At 33.5% G+C, this 16,907-nt stretch overlaps 1 protein-coding gene across 1 annotated transcript in view; it reads right to left on the minus strand.

Annotated features, from left to right (window-relative positions):
- Positions 1-3,217: 3,217 nt before the first annotated feature.
- The window catches only part of LOC121411270 (integrator complex subunit 10-like), a 36,319-nt gene continuing 22,629 nt past the window's right edge, over positions 3,218-16,907 (minus strand). Inside the window, exons 7-16 of the mRNA XM_041603895.1 lie at positions 16,424-16,703; positions 14,385-14,557; positions 13,550-13,674; positions 13,126-13,264; positions 12,139-12,221; positions 7,679-7,816; positions 6,621-6,815; positions 5,598-5,763; positions 5,154-5,247; positions 3,218-4,396 (exon numbers count right to left, since the gene is read on the minus strand). Coding sequence (XP_041459829.1) covers positions 4,234-4,396; positions 5,154-5,247; positions 5,598-5,763; positions 6,621-6,815; positions 7,679-7,816; positions 12,139-12,221; positions 13,126-13,264; positions 13,550-13,674; positions 14,385-14,557; positions 16,424-16,703 — 1,556 coding nt within the window. The 3' untranslated portion in view covers positions 3,218-4,233. The remainder of the gene's footprint in view (positions 4,397-5,153; positions 5,248-5,597; positions 5,764-6,620; positions 6,816-7,678; positions 7,817-12,138; positions 12,222-13,125; positions 13,265-13,549; positions 13,675-14,384; positions 14,558-16,423; positions 16,704-16,907) is intronic.

Consider the following 16,907-nt stretch of genomic DNA (forward strand, 5'->3'; position numbering starts at 1 on the left):
CAATTTAAGTACCATTGCAACATATTCAACCTATATTTCCAATTATTTTAACATACTAATTTCCAGTATTTATCATTTTGTTTTGGTATTTACCGGGTACCCTTATTTACATATAATGTTCATTGATATAATGTGTATCATATTGTTAATTGTACACTGATTCTATAAGTTTGCTGTTGATCAGCGCTGAGTCTCAAAAAATGGTCAGAAATTGCGCAGTCAAATGTCACACACAAGAGGAAATGCAAACACAATCGCAGGCAATATATTTATATATAAATGTAGTGTCTACATATATTTACAAAAATTAATTACATTGTCTTCTCCAAGCAAACAAGTTATATCAATACACCAGTGACAAAGTATGTTTTATCAAGAAAATGTTAACATAAATGAGAGAAAAATCAATGAGCTACAAGTGGCTAGTTCTAAAACTTCTCAGAGCCTATTACACCAACTGAGTCAGAAAAAAAAACACCTAAAAATTAACCAATTTCATGAAAAAAAGTCACAAACACAAAACTTTCACATATTTTTTATATTCTGAAAGACTATCTTCTCTAGACTCCAGATAGATAAAATTTATATGTGGTATGTGTTACGCTTGGAGAATTAGGATATATAATGTTCTGTTGTGATGTAAAACTTGATTTGTTTCAGAGAAAGACATGAATGCAGATTTCAATGCAGTCAAAATCCTGCACGATTGCAGTAATGGTGGTTAAATTCATTGCAAAATATTTGTGTAAAGTTAACATGTTTGTGAGCAAAAACCTTTTAGTATCTATTCCAATGTTCATTAAATAGCAAAAGTATTTGGAAATGGCTTCTACTGCAACTTGTGTAGGATTATGACTTCATTGACATCTGGATTCATTCGTTGCATTCATGCCTTACTTTGGGGCAAATCAAATGTTACATCACAGCAAAGAATACCTACTGATTATTCACACGTAATCATATACCACATACAAATTTTACAAAATTATTCTGGAGAAGATGATCTTTCAGGATATGAGAATTTTGTGTTCCGAACAAGTTTTTTCATCAAATTGGCATTTTTTGAGGTGTATTTTTTTTTTAAATCAGTCAGTATATAGACTTTCATGATACCATTTACATGACAGTTTGGAACTATTAAATTGTCACTTGGTCTATACCCACTGGCCCGTATTCTGAAGTCGGGTTTAACTTAGACCATGGTCTAACTCTCTGCTAAAGTTATGGGAAGCCAAAAGTGTCAAATTTTTATTAAGTTGTATGTTTCTTATATTTACTGTGCTCTTTCCTGATTCTTCAATGGTGAAGACAATCATCTATTTATACTTCCTAGACAATTGTGAATGATTTGAGATTCAAATGAGCTGAAATATGATATCTCTACTGTTAATGATTTATGTAAAAATTGGCTATCCATACTTAAACCACAACTTTAAACCTGAGTTTAAAGTAAACCCGACTTCAGAATACGGACCACTATGTCTACATTAGGTTTGGTCTTACCGCACAAGGTCTAATCCTAGATCATCTACCAAACATTTGGTCTAATTGCCATTTAGCCCATTAAGTGTAATTTCCAGTTAGGTTATATTGTACAACGCCTACTTAGCTTGTTGTACGCGAGCAAATGGGAGACTGAATGTCAAACATTCGAACCGTTTTACTCAAGAAGTACTATCCAAAACGTACCGTTGCACGGCTTTAGGAGGTGACGTCACAATACAATTCAATTCATTGTGCTCAGTAAATGAAGGTAAAATACGCGCATAGCTTGCTGGCTACATGCGCAATGCTGCCCGAGGTCATGTGCGCTTGTGGGATTTGCTTTTTTGCTTTCAATATTTTTGCTCCCTTTTCATAGATACTGTAAGGAAAAACTCTTATTTTTAAAATATTTTCGCTAAACTCCGAGGCGTTGTACAACACAAATAGCAAATATTCTTATTTGTGCAATGGTGCGAGATTTCGCATTCGGTGAAAGAAAGAAACACTATTCAACTCGGCTAAGGCCTTGTTGAATAGAGAATCTTTCACCTCATGTGAAATCTCGCACCATCGCACTCATGCCTATTCGCTATTTGTATATTAATTTCATCTGATATGCACAAAGTCTAACACCACCCAATCTATGTGATTAGATGAAGTGTTTACGAACCATATTGTCATTTGGCAATGTGTAAATTTAGAAGTAGATTAAGTGGAAAATAGTCTTGGAAAATTGAATAATGAACAATAACTAGTCAAAGTGATGAACAAACAGTAATTGGATCAAACTGATAATAGACCAAGTGGGTTCAGCCATGGTGTGAAACAATCTGATGTCTAGACCATCTGCTAGTAGAGCAAGTGGATACAAACAATTTGTAATTAACTCCTTCAGACATCTTGAAATTATGTACAACCCTATTTCAGTTTCTTTCAAAATACAAGATTGTTTTTTTTTTTAGATCTTAATGAATCAATAAGATATGATAAAAAAATTGTTATTTGTCTGAATCCAAATTCAAGAAATTCTTTAATATAATTTTGAAGGAGGGTAAATTATTTCTCAGAAGGAAATAAAGCCAACCCTTGCATAATTCATAGGTCAAATAATTGCTGAATTCAAAGCACTTTAAAAAAAATTACACAAAATTAACTGTAATCATAATCAGCATCACAAAAGTGGTGGAGAATTGTAAAATCTCGAAAAGTAATTATTATACCATAACCCACTTTGATGTAAAATTCTAAGACAAAATTATTTGACAGCCAGTCAAAATCAATGATTCCCTGAAAGTACAACTGAATGCAAGATTAACATCAATGATTAATTACTTGCAAATAGGCTCCGATAGTGTCAAATCTGACCCCAAAACAAGCTCTTTACCAAATTTTGTCATCCTGTTATTATTATCACATCTGTTAATATCTTTATCATCACAATAGCCATCTATATCATTATTATCATTAAAATCAATTCAATAACTTACAAAATTCAGTAATACTTGTACTATTCTTTTTTGTTTTATTGTCTGCATATCAGATAGGCCATTGCCTATTAGCTTTCAGCAGAGATAAGTTTGACGGTAGACTGAAAAAAATCTGTCGTTTCCGAGAATTTTTTTTCACAATTTCTGTTTTTTTCTCACTTCTCCTCCTACACAGATAAAAGTTTCCAAAAGGCCTCATAATGGTGGTGGTTCGTGCAACGTTTTCCTACAGCGTCTATGGGAAAAAGGGTACGTAACCTCACCCTCTTTGATTTCTGCTTATATCCCACATTTAATTGGGGAAACAAAGCAACAGAGTAAAGTAATTTCTTGGAAATAATCAGCTATAGTTTCTCAAAATGTAAAATACAAATTTTGTTATTTAAACAGACTGGGGGTCTTCCACAAAGAGTTAAGTGTGACGTAATAGTCATGCTTAAATGCTGATGCGCAAATTGATACATAACGGGCAACTATTATGTTGCTACGCAGTAGTGTGCATCCTGTTAGCACACTTTGACAAATGAGGTGATGCCATTTTTACCACAAGCAACTAGGAATTTAAGTGCAACTCTAAGTCACTCTTAACTATTTGTGAATCACCAACCCTCCCCACCAGTCCAGTATGCCGTCATGTTTCTCTTGCAGCTTGAGTATACAAATGCACCAGCCAATCATGTTGATGTTACCATTTTCAGTTCATGAATAATCATTTGCAATGGCAAAAGCTTCTGATTCCGCTTGCTTATTCACTAAATAGACCTGCAGAAATAGTTCCACAGTCACTAGTGAACCAATCTCACAACTGTGAATTTTTATTCTCTAATCATGAATGTTGACTAAGCCAAAGCCTAACATTTCTGCTTGGATGCTGATTTTCGCAATTTACGATTAGCATTATTTACATCTTCTGTTTGTTTCTGTTATGGTAACTTCCGTAGGGACTCGGCAGGCCAGCATTTTGCTGGTATGGGTTAGTTTTTATTATTTTTTTAATGCTTACTACTGCCATGGCGATGCATATGGATTATTTTGGTCAATGGAGGGAAGAAATGCCGCAAAGCCAGACAAAGTCTCAGCGAAGCATATCCTAACAGAAATAGACTGATTTTCAGTCTGGTTTGATGGAGACCCTCTCTTCAATAAGAAATGTCATGATGACACCTTTCAAATTATCATTACTCCACATAACCTATTTATACTTGTATTTTCAGATTCATCCTTCTGTTTTCTTCTAGTCAGCAGGATAAGTAATCCTCTATTAGCTATCAGCAAATGTAAGTTTGATGGAGTCTCTCTCTTCCATAAGGAACTTCATGATAACAGCTTCTATGTTATCATTACTCCTCATAACTTGTCTCTCCATGGCAGCACGGAAATCCTCAGTACCTCCTCTAGTAATTCCTCTTGTCACTGTCCTTTGTCTGGGAAGAAAAGAAAGAGAAATACGGTAAATATTTCTTGAAATAAAACAGCAGCTAGAGTATTAAAAAAAAAGTGTATTCCAAACACAAAACATGGTGCATACATTGTTAAAATGTATGCTGAAGGAGCGAAGGTCTTATCATCCACTTATATGATAAAAGTCAGTATAATGCACAGCAAAGAGTTTGTTCATAGTAATCCAATCAACCATAGTAGAACCTGCAGCATTTCATTTTTTTTAATATAAATTTGACCCCCTGCCCATAAAAAAGTGCTGAACAATTCTAATTTTCATCATTTTTTAAAAGTCATTTTTAAAGGACCTTCGGAATTAGTTACTATCACACATTCTCTCATTCATAAAATCTATGGATGATTTAAAAGTGTTAATATGAAGGGAAAAATCAATTGAATCAAGAAGGATAACATCATTGAATCCCCCCAAAATATCATTCAAATCCCTCTTTGAGGTCAATAACAGTCGCGAACTGAGTAAAACATTTTAAGGGCACAATATGGCGTACTGGAGATATTTCTTAATATTTATAAGTGAGCTTTTGAAATTGAAAATCTAAGTTTGTGATACATTTTAACATAACATCCAGAAAATTATTTGATGTTTTACCCTTTTCCAATTTCATTTTCTTTCTTTTTCTTCTCCTCCCCCCTCCCCCCTGAATCATGGATATTCTTAGGGGATGAAGTGACCACTACACCCAACCCCATCTGTTTGCCAGTGGTCAACAATATACTCACCTTTGAACACTGGATGAGGAAGGCAGAATATCAAGATTGACCTTTCCTCCATCTTCTGTCTTCAGATGAGCAAACTCTTCCAGAATATCAATATCTATCAATAATTAAGATAAGGAATGCGTCATTTATAAAAAGGGGTTCTTACCTACTACTCTCATGAAGAGACATTGAAAGAAATTATGCTTTACACCAATATCCTACTTCCACTTAAATGTCAAACACTTTCATGCCACTTACAATCGTCAATAAAATATATATTCAGTATATTTAGAGAGGGAGTCAAAGAGAGAGAGGGGGAAATCAAATTATCATTTAAAACATCCAAATAATTTACTTATTTGTCACATGATACCCACCAACTATTTTCTCTTCCTTTACGTTTTTCGTGGTAAATGAGCAGCAAAAATAAATGAAAGAAAGTATACTGGTCATTGATAAGGATACTGATGACATAGTTGAGAAAACAGTGATAGAAGAAGCTGCCTTGTTTTCTGATTCTTCTGATAGCCTCGTTAAACAGTGGTTCTTCTCTCGGCCAATAATACTGCATCAAAACTATCAGGTGACCTAACCCAGTGTCGTTGGAATCTGCTCGGTGAAGGACACGTTTCTGGAAAGAAAAGACAAACAAGATTTTAGAGAGTTGAAAATCCATTGATCAACATTAAGTCTGTGAGATTGCGACAGACTATGAACTTGCTGCAATTACCTATGGTGCATTATTGCGACTGGAAACAACCCCTACTAGAGCTGGTTATATCTCATGAACCAAACAACCCTATAATTCAAGTTTTGTATCATCTAAATATTAGTTAACTGACCATTCATTCCACAAAATAGGTTTGTATGTTATGCGTGTTTGAATGGTGTGAGTCACTGAAAGATTTTAAATAACATTCACAGGAAGAAATCATTTCGCAAAACAAGTTATGCTTGCTTTCCTTCCCCTGACCAAAATTATAGAAAAAACAAAAATCTGGAAAAATAATAGTTGAATATACAAGGATTATATCTGTTATCCAAAATTTGAGCAAAATTTGCTGTTCTCCTGCTCAAATTCACCATCAGAATTTGAAGGGAGACACAGGATGGATTAATCAATTGTCAAGTTTTAACAACAATATCACAGCAGGTGTGCCATATAGGATTAAAGGGTATCTCAAGCTCCTCTTTTTATATGACAAGATAACAGGGATTAAGGTGTCATTTGATGAAGCAACGTACTCGTTGGGCTCTTGATGGAAACTTATGTTGGATGTATTTATCTCTCTTAGGAGGATTGCTGATTAGCATGATTCAGCACATTAAATAAACAATCACACTTGAGAACCATGCCCCTATAACAAAAACATTCATTGCATTTATTAAAGTAATTGTTTTTTTCTTGGTGAGAGTGTTTATTTTCTTGCTAAGCATACTTGTTTGTGATATTGAAAGGGTCCCACCAAGCTTTACCAAGCTACTTACCTTAAATGCAAGAAGGACCAGTTGGATACAGTAAGGTAGCAGTGTGGATGGACTAGCTGATAAGATATGAAGAAGTCTACCGGATTTCCCTGCCCCTGTCAATGATCCTTCACTCACTATACCCCTGTTAGGATTGCCTTCCACGTAGTTAGTCTTCATGATACCGATGGCTTGCAGAATACAATCACTAGCATCCTGAAAGGGGGTAAAAAAATATCAATTTTATTTCATCAACCCACCTTTTTGCATCCTCCCTGATAAAAGCAAACTTGGCCTGATAAATCGCTAGTAGCTTTGCTAAATTAAAAATGGTTTCAAGACATGTACTCTGGCGATTGCTCCAATGGAAAATCTGCATACTGAGCCAAACTAAAACCCAACAGCAAATCAAACTTATCCACAACCCTAATCTCCTGAAACAAATACCAAATTATAATTTAATCATCACCCTGTCTTGGGAGAAAGAAAAGAGTAATTTTTGTCGGAACACATGTTGGTTAACAATAAAAACATCCTTTTCTATGCTTTTATATCATCATGTATTCATTGTTTAATATTTAAAAAGGCACATGATTTGACATCAAATGATTTGAGCCCAGGGTAAAAAAACCTTTGCATTAGAGACATCAACAGTTTTACAACGGATTAAATAAAGGTTCCATGTGAGTGAGCACTTAATTGCCGCTTTCTGAGCATTTTTATCACATCATTTCATAACGTTTAGCCATAATGAAGTTGGCTTTTAATGGTTAAAGTGGCTTTCAGTCAATTACTAGTAAATATTTTAAGTTCATCTGCATTTAAAACTCACCAATGAATACTATACCAAATTAATGTTTTGTCTAAGTATAGACAAATGATGGATAATATTGGTTGAAACATTTTTAATGGTACCTACAATGGAAATTTACATTAAATTTGACATCAAATGGAATATCTAATGTAATCCTGAATGCCTTTTAAACAGAATATACCATGTGGTAAATACAGCATTAATGTTTTTTTATAAAGATTAGGGAGCAGTTTGATTTTCAGTAACCTGATGGGAATAGACTCACCGCTAATCTAGCCATCGACTGATAGATACAAGCCAGTTGAATGAGAATTTTCATACGATCAGAGCTTTCAAGGTGTGTCTCATCTTGTTCTGCTTTTAACTTTGCCTGCAGCATGGCTATAGCTTGAACATTTTCACCCTGTAAAAAAAAAATAATTGAACATGAACAATCTAAAACATCTTGAACTATGCATGAATGATTGAACCACACTTATGCTCACAATTCATTACCAACACAAATAAGAAATATACAAACTTACAAACTTTTGATTTGATTTGATTTGAATTTATTTTTCCACTTTCGTTTACAATAACAAATCAAATATGACAATAATACATATCAATCAAGAAATAGTTACACAAAATCGAAAAATTAACAATAATTTGTCAAAAAAAGATAACAAAAGTGGGGGAACCTAAATTAAAAGCAAAGCTTGTATTGCTTAGGACCCAGTGAAATAACATTTTTTATTTATACAACATTAACAAAAAAAATAAAAACAAATTTGTTGGTTGAAAAATACTTGATTTTGTAAGAAAAGAGAAAAAAAAATAATGATAACGGTGACAATATTTATAATAGCAATTATTATGCTATAGTAACTATAATCCTGCGAAGACGGACATGTGAAATAGAATATAGGACAGACAAAATTACAAAACACAAACATATAACAAGAACAAAAAATTATAGCACAAAAATTAAACGAAAATTAAATATTTCATACCCTGAAGAATTACTGTCGAAACAAAATTGTCATAGCATCAGATAAAACATTTTAAAATTTAAATATTTAAATAAGGTAACACTGCGCGTATGGAATAAATAATAAAAGAAAGCAAGAGTGATAATGCAAAATCATTCAGATGATCAGGACAGATAATGTATGGGTGCGCGCGTAGCAGGAACAATAACTTAATCTTTGTATTTTAAGAGTAACGATAATTTCAATCTTTTTTTAAATACATGTAAAGAAGGAGAATTTTTTAAGTAATCAGAAAAGGAATTCCAGAGGTTTGGACCTTCATATATAAACGTATTTTTAGCGAAGAGAGTTCTAAGCAAAGGCAAATGAAACTCTTCTGATCGTCTCGTTGGGTAATAATGAATTGCGCGATTTCTTAAAAACATATTCTCGAAAGAATTTGGCAACAAATCGTTAGTATACTTAAACATAAATTGACCTAATTGAAGCAGATATAAATCTTTTACTTTCAGAATACTACTATCATAGAAAAGTGGATCAGTATGAGCACGAAAATCTACTTGATTAATAATTCTAACCGCTCTTTTTTGCAACATTAAAAGTTTGTCTAAGATAGTTTGGTGAGCGTTGCCCCAAGCAAGTAAGCCGTAATTCAAATACGGTAATGTTAGAGAAAAATATAATGTTAGTAAGGCAGAAGGTGGAAGTTGGATCTTTAGTCTATTTAGTATACCTATGTTGCGTGAAATCTTTTTAGAAATATTATCGATATGAATCTTCCATGAAAGCTTATTGTCAATTATTACACCAAGAAACTTAGAATATAATACCTTTTCTAAGGGAGTGTCATCAAAAACTATATCAGCTGGTAAGGCATCAATTGAATTACTAAAAAGGATATATTTGGTCTTTTCTAAATTTAGAGATAATCTATTTGCTCGAATCCACTGAGTAATGTTTTTTAGTTCAGTATTCACAATTTCAACAAGGGTGTTTGGATTTGAATGAGAGAAAAACAAGTTTGTATCGTCAGCAAATAATATAAAAGATGCCATATCTGATGATCTATAAAAATCGTTGATATAGATAATAAACAATAGAGGGCCTAGCAAACTCCCTTGAGGGACACCACAAGTAATATCCCGCAATTCAGAGGAACAGCCATTCAGAAAAATATATTGTTTTCTATTGGAAAGATAACTCCTGAACCACTCCAAAGCCTTCCCACGTATACCATAATGTGAAAGTTTATGAAGTAAAATGTTGTGGTTGATAGTGTCGAAGGCCTTGGAGAAGTCCAGGAGTATTCCAACCATATGAGAAGATGAATCGAGAGCATGGGCTACCTTTTCAACAAGTGATAATAACGCATGATTTGTACTATGTTTTGCTCTAAACCCATATTGATTATCACAAAAAATATCATGATCTTTTAAAAAAGCAATTGTTCTTTTATATATCAATTTTTCTAAAACTTTTGAGAGGGATGACAATAAAGATATAGGGCGATAATTGTTCACATCTTGATTGTCGCCTTTTTTAAACAATGGAATGACCTTTGCTATCTTCATCGTATTTGGCACTATCCCATCTAAAAAAGACAAATTAAATATATGTACGAGCGGATCAACAATAAAAGGTATTATCCCCTTTAATATAACATTGTTGATACTATCAAAACCAGAACTCTTTTTGTTATTTAAATGAGAAACAATATCCATTACCTCATTCCTGTGAGTTGGAACAAAGAAAATAGAGCTTGAATTTGGAGGATTTAAAAAATCTCTAAAAGATTTATTTGATGTAGGTATTTTTTGTGCTAACTTCTCACCAATTAAGGAAAAATGTGTATTAAACAGGTTAGCAATTAGGTTGGGATTATCGATTACATCATTATCTCTTTTTATCTTAGTAATTTCATTTTTGTTTTTGGTTAAATTCATAGCTTGTTTGAGGACTTTCCAGGTATTCTGCATGTCGCGTTTATACAACTCTAAGCGACTTGTAAAATATTTCTTCTTTTCAAAACGCAAAATTCTGGTTAAAGCATTCTTATATGAAGTATATTTTTGTTTTGTTCTATCTGTAAATTCGGATTTGTATTTGTAGTACAATTTATTCTTTTTATTTATACACTTTAAAAGAGATTTCGATATCCAGGGAAGTCTAGGAGTAATTTTATAATTTCTTTGACATTTTTGAAGGGGAATACATGCATCTAGTTCTTTATTCAGAATATCTAAAAATATGTTGTACGAACTATTAACATTATCAGTGTTGTAGACATTTGACCAGTCTACGTGTTCTAAACTCGCTCCGAGTCTAGCTATGTTTTCAGGGGAAGCTTGACATCTTAATTTGGGAGGCTGTCCACCACTACTTAAATTAGAAAGAGTAAACTGAGAGAAAATTGGGTAATGATCAGATATATCAGACAGTATGACATATGAATTGGGATGCGGAATAATGTTACTGAAGATATTATCAATCAATGTTGCCGATACATTAGTGACACGAGTTGGCTTAGTAACAAGAGGAAAGAATGCATTTGATAAAAATGTTTCTAAAAAATCATGACATGAACTTTCATTATTATATTTTAGTAAGTTGATATTGAAGTCGCCCATTATACAACAATCTTTATTATTCATTACTGGATTATGCAAAATATTCCTGAGGGATGACAGGAAGTCAATGTTATTGCTATTTGGAGGGCGGTAAATTACACCAATTATCATATTTCTCCGGCCTGGCAATTGGATTTCAATAAAAAGGGATTCTAAGATATCATTCATTATAGTAACATCCTTGCAAATATTGAAAGAATATTTTTTTGAAACGTATAGGCCAACACCGCCCCCAGACTTTTCTATCCGACTATTGAAAATAAAATCGTGTTCATATAAGGCAAAAGGTGGGTTAGGATTCGTGGACAACCAAGTCTCAGTGAGCCCAATTACAGAGGGAAGACATTGAGATGAATTATCTAAGAGCAATTGAAAATCATCAAAGTGTCTATTAATGCTTCTAATATTCAAATGAAATAAAGAAAATATATTTTTATCGTTATTATTGCACAAAATGTTTTTAAATTGCTCGTTAGAAATATACTCAGTTAAGGAATTGGCTATAGCATCGTCGTATTGATCATCTGGAAGAGAATTAAACGCTAAATGATTATGTAATGTATCCATTTAAACCATTGATAATACGAGCGTTTTGTGACGGGTAGAAAATACAACAAATATGATAAAGCACAGTATCCTGGAGAGGTGATTCAGAGTATAGACCTACTATTCCGGCGAGGGTATGAAAGAAAAAGGTAAGACAAAACAAAACATGTAAATGTGAACAGATACAAACGGAATACAAACACATAACATTTACAAAAACATATGAATTAAAAAAGATCTTCGCAGGATTGAAAAACACATGACTCAGGTATGAGAAATCGTAATACATCATTACAAAAAACACGAAATTTCATTACAAAAAACACGAAATTTACAAGCGAGAGCAGGAAAAAAATTCCTATAAAAACAAGTGGTGAAAATATAACAAAAATAATCCCTTTATACATCTAGCCAATTATTATTGACTCATTGCTCATTAATTAGTTTAATTCAAAAAAGGAACTGATTTAATTCTTCATTTAAGCTTATTTCGTTAATCAAGATTTCTTGTCCTAGTATTACAATTTATCCATATATAGGTTAGAATAGAATACTTTTGATGAAATGATAGTCATACATACCAGATATAGAAGCCTATCTGCTTGAAAGCTATTAAACCAGGACCATGATTCAGCTTTCCATCTATGCAATAACCAGTTAAAGTCTGTTCAAAGAACATATATAAAATGACCATCAGCACAAACAATCAGTTCTAATGACCTACATAATATGCCATTAAATTCTGTGTATTGACATGCTCAAGTTTTGAAATGTACAATTTTTTCACAGATAACAATGAAGATTGTAATTTTGCTGGGTTTTTTTCTTTAAAAACAAAAGTGAATCATTCTGTGATTGTGCAGTTAGTATCTATATGTGAATTCACAAAGTCAATTCCCAAAAAGAAAGCAAAAATTGCAAATTTGAATATCCATAGAACAAATTCATGATTATAAAACTGCAATAGCAAATCACACAGGACCAAATTATCAATAAAACATAGTATGTATGATGTGATTACAAGTACTATAAATTTCAATATAATATCATCATAATAATGGAAAACCAATAATTTCTCAAAATAATGATACGAAATCAGTATCTCTTTTGAAATTATGAAGTTATAACTTGGGCCCTAAGTGTTTCCAATGATTTGTAAATATAAAACACAAATCTGAATGGCCCTTAGGTTTTTAAAAAGAATGATCACGCAACAATAATCTTCATTGGCCACTGTCATTTAGCGATTGATTTCTGGCATCTGTGATACAGAGCCCTGGGCTACTTCTTACAAGAGTTGCGATAGATTAAAATTAAACTGCAATCATATCTCTTAACTACATAATTTAAGATCAATTGCAATTGCAGTTTGATTTTAATCTCACAAATCTTGCAAGATTAGGGTCCTGGTGATTCTTAGAAGATATTTTAAAAAGTCCTTCAGAATATGAAAACTGAAAAATGGGAGTGAGTTACAGTTGGCATGAATCCTAAGGACCTTAATAAAGTGGAATTGGAAAATCATTTCAAATATCATATCGCTACCTTATGAATCAATGTGTACAGACCTTTGACAAATGTATCATTCGAGTTGAGAAGTTGCCAACAATTCATGGCAGTGTGGAAGGCTTCTGTGATCTCGGCAGAGAGAGGTGTCATCTCAGAAGGTTGGATCACATCTAAGATATCATCTGATCCATCAGAATCCTATCAAGGTTTATAGGCAGAGAATACATGTTGGATTTGACTATACAGGATCATCGTTTTCATCATCATCACCAACATCACCATCATCACCACCATCATAATCATCATTATCATAATCATCATTATCATCATGACCCTTTCATTTTCTTCATCTCCATCCTCACTACTAAGATTAAGTGATCTCATCCTTCTTTTTGCAATATCTTGCTTGCTGGTATTTTAAAGACTGACAAAAAAACAAAAAGAACACAAATCTATGCAACTTTTACAGATGAAAATACTTACGATATGAGTCTCTTTGTCCCCTTCTAACTTGCGTTTCTTGTGTGCGTGTTTGTGCTTCTTGGATCTTTTCTTTGGTTCAAGGTCTTCAAGTAACACATGAGATTGATGGTGATGACTGGATGATCCTGGAATAAATATAAAGAAGTCAGTCTCTAGTCCACTATGATAGTTTTTTGTTTTATTCTGTGATAAGTGACCATGCCCATGTATACAGTAGAAGCTGAACTAGACGAGATGAAACATATTGCTCCTATCAGAATGCTGTACCAAAATATGCCTGTCTCAACTCTTTGCCGTTTCAGTGATTAAATCTATAATAATAATAGGCATTTATATAGCGCCATTTATCTAGAAATATTCTATTCCGAGGGGCGTTGTTATTACCCCGGCTTTAGCTTGAGCTGCCTTTCAGCGCTCATGCATTCAAGGAATCAATCCTGCTGGGTACCCATTCACCTCACCTGGGTTGAGTGCTGCACAGTATGAAGAAATTTCTTGCTGAAGGAAATCACGCCATGGCTGGGATTGGAACCCACTACCCTCTGTTTCGAAGTCAGAAGACTAATCCACTGGGCCACAACGCTCCAAAGAAGGCTTTGATACCATGAATAGTTTATGAACTCAGATCATGTTTAATATGGTGATATTCCCTCATTATCCTATATTTACCACATGCTGACAAGTATAACTGGGAAAACAATTTTTGGATTCAATTTCATAAAAGAGAAATCCATAAGCTTTAGTAATAAAAACATGATACAAAATGCTATCAAGTTTACGGATATAAATGCAAGATTGGTATTGGGTGTATCAACTATCCTCCATGTAAACTTACCACCATACTGCTGTGGACTCATGATGGATACGTAGTGATAGGATGCCCTGAGGAGGAGAACCAAACTGGCATAGAAAGCTGGTTTAGGAGGTACCTTCTCTCCTTCCTCTCTGCTGTTATTACTGTGTCTCTGGACATGCTTCTGGATAACTGACCAACTCTCCCCCAAACCACTGTTAGAGAAAAGGATATATATGGAATTACCAAATGGTAGGTTGTACTTCATAAGACTTCTTTTCCACAATATACCAAACTTACTCTTCATCATATGGTTCATGGTTATATTATGATTTTGTATATTGCTTGAATTATGAGCTGTAAACTATTTTCTTTCCTTGTTACTCAATTGCCAAAATGTGTGTGTATGGCAATATCTTGTCTCTCTATCTAGTCTAAGTCTCTCCTCTTCTATTTTTCTCTTGATTATCTGCTCTTTATTTCCTGCTTGCTCACCTTTTTTTCTCAATTGTTTTTTGTTCTCCCATCCCACTGATGACTAGTGAATAGCTTGGTGATGGGGAATGTTTCAGAACATACAGATTGGTGTATAAATATAATCAAATATGGAGCACAAATAAAAAAAATATTCAAAGAGTTTCCATCAGGAAAGAAAACTAGCACATCAATGATGTGGAGCTCATCCGGCATCTTGCAACAAAATTTAACACAATTTTGATTTCAGCCCCGTTGACACTGTAGTGAATTATATGGGTGACATAAATTGAGGATATAGAATTGAAATTGATGAAGAAATTACATAGAAGCATTTTTTTTGTGATCTATGAATAAATTTCATATGAATCAAGTATTAAAAATTATCTAGTCAAAGTTTCTTAACTCTGTGTAGAACCTTGGTGAACCTACTGTAGCTCTCAGATGGAACAAAAATAACCAAAGTCAATCAACAAATAAATAAGTAATTTTGTGAGTTTTGAAAATATATGAATAAATTAGCATATTTAATGAGTTTCAAAATTCTATGTTGAAATTTTGTATCACCACCTTGAGCTATTATATAAAGCAAACAAAATTGAAATTGATCAACAAATGAAGAAGATAAAACATTTCTTTGTAATTCTGTGTAGAAGTTTGGTGAACCTCATAAAGTTCTACAAAATGGAAGAAGAAAAAAATCAAAATCGGTCAACAATTAAAGAAGAAAAAGCATTTTATGTGAATTTTTAAAAATATGAATAAATTAATTTCCCATAAATTAGCATAAAAATTGTTCTAGTCAAAATTTCAAAATTCTGTGAAGAAGATTGGTGAACCTCATGAAGCTCTACCAGATGGAAGAAAAAAATCAAAATCGGTCAACATATAAAGAAGAAGCATTTTATGTGAATTTTAAAAATATGCATAAATTGATTTCACATAAATTAGCATAAAAATTGTTCTAATCAAAATTTCAAAATTCTGTGTAGAATATTGGTGAACCTCATGAAGCTCTTCCAGATGGAAGAAAAAAAAATCAAAATCGGTCAACAAAGAAGAAGGATTTTATGTGAATTTTTCAAAATATGCATAAATCAATTTTGCATAAATTATTAGCATAAAAATTGTTCTGGTCAAAATTTCAAAATTCTGTGTAGAAGTTGGTGAGCCTCATGAAGCTCTACCAGATGGAAGCAAAAAATTCAAAATCGGTCGACAAATAAAGAAGGAGCATATTTTGTGAATTTTGAAAAATGCGCATAAATTAGCATATTTAATGAATTTAAAAATTCTGTACAAGTTTTGAATCCCCTACCTAGTGCTATCATATAAAGCAAACAGAATTGAAATCGGACTTGAAATGGCGAGGTAGTAGCATTTTGAAATTGTGGACGAACGACGAACGACGGACGCCACGCCACGGCATAAGCTCATCTTGCCCTTCGGGCCGGATGAGCTAAAAATTAAGACGGTTTGAGCTTACCCTGAATGATAAAAGGACAGTTATGCATGCAATAGTACTTGAAAAAATACAGATCTCAATATCATCTCTTTCTCTCTCTTCCTTCACTTCTCTTCCTCATTTGTATTCAAATGATCCTCACCTTCCGGGTGAAGAGATAAAGCCACTCTCCCAATGACAACACTTGGCAAACAATTTCAGCATGTGTTGAAGGCTCACCCACGGTGACCCCCTGAACATCTCTGACCCTTCACCTCCGATCACACCATGGGTCATGTGATCCCCACCAGACAGCTTCTGCGGGTTCGTTGCCATGGTGATAAAATACTCCATAGTCTTCTGCAACCATTTAGAATAGTCCTTAGAGGAGCAGTACTGACTCAATTTATCCATAGACAATGCAAATGGAAGTACTTCATAAACTGTAGAATGGGAAATAGGATAGGGGAAGAAGGAAGGGTCGTTATTTACTTACCCAAGACTAACTAGAATGGTGTTATTAACCCGTTCGCGACGGCATAGTAGCATAGGTTCTAACACCCCAAACGAGATTAATCAGCGGCCATGTCAAGTTCGAACAGCTCCATTGTTCCGTGCGTGCGAGCTGGATCGTTGATTACAAAAGC

The sequence above is a fragment of the Lytechinus variegatus genome, chromosome 3 (genome assembly GCF_018143015.1).
Source record: "Lytechinus variegatus isolate NC3 chromosome 3, Lvar_3.0, whole genome shotgun sequence".
Lineage (NCBI taxonomy): Eukaryota > Metazoa > Echinodermata > Echinoidea > Temnopleuroida > Toxopneustidae > Lytechinus > Lytechinus variegatus.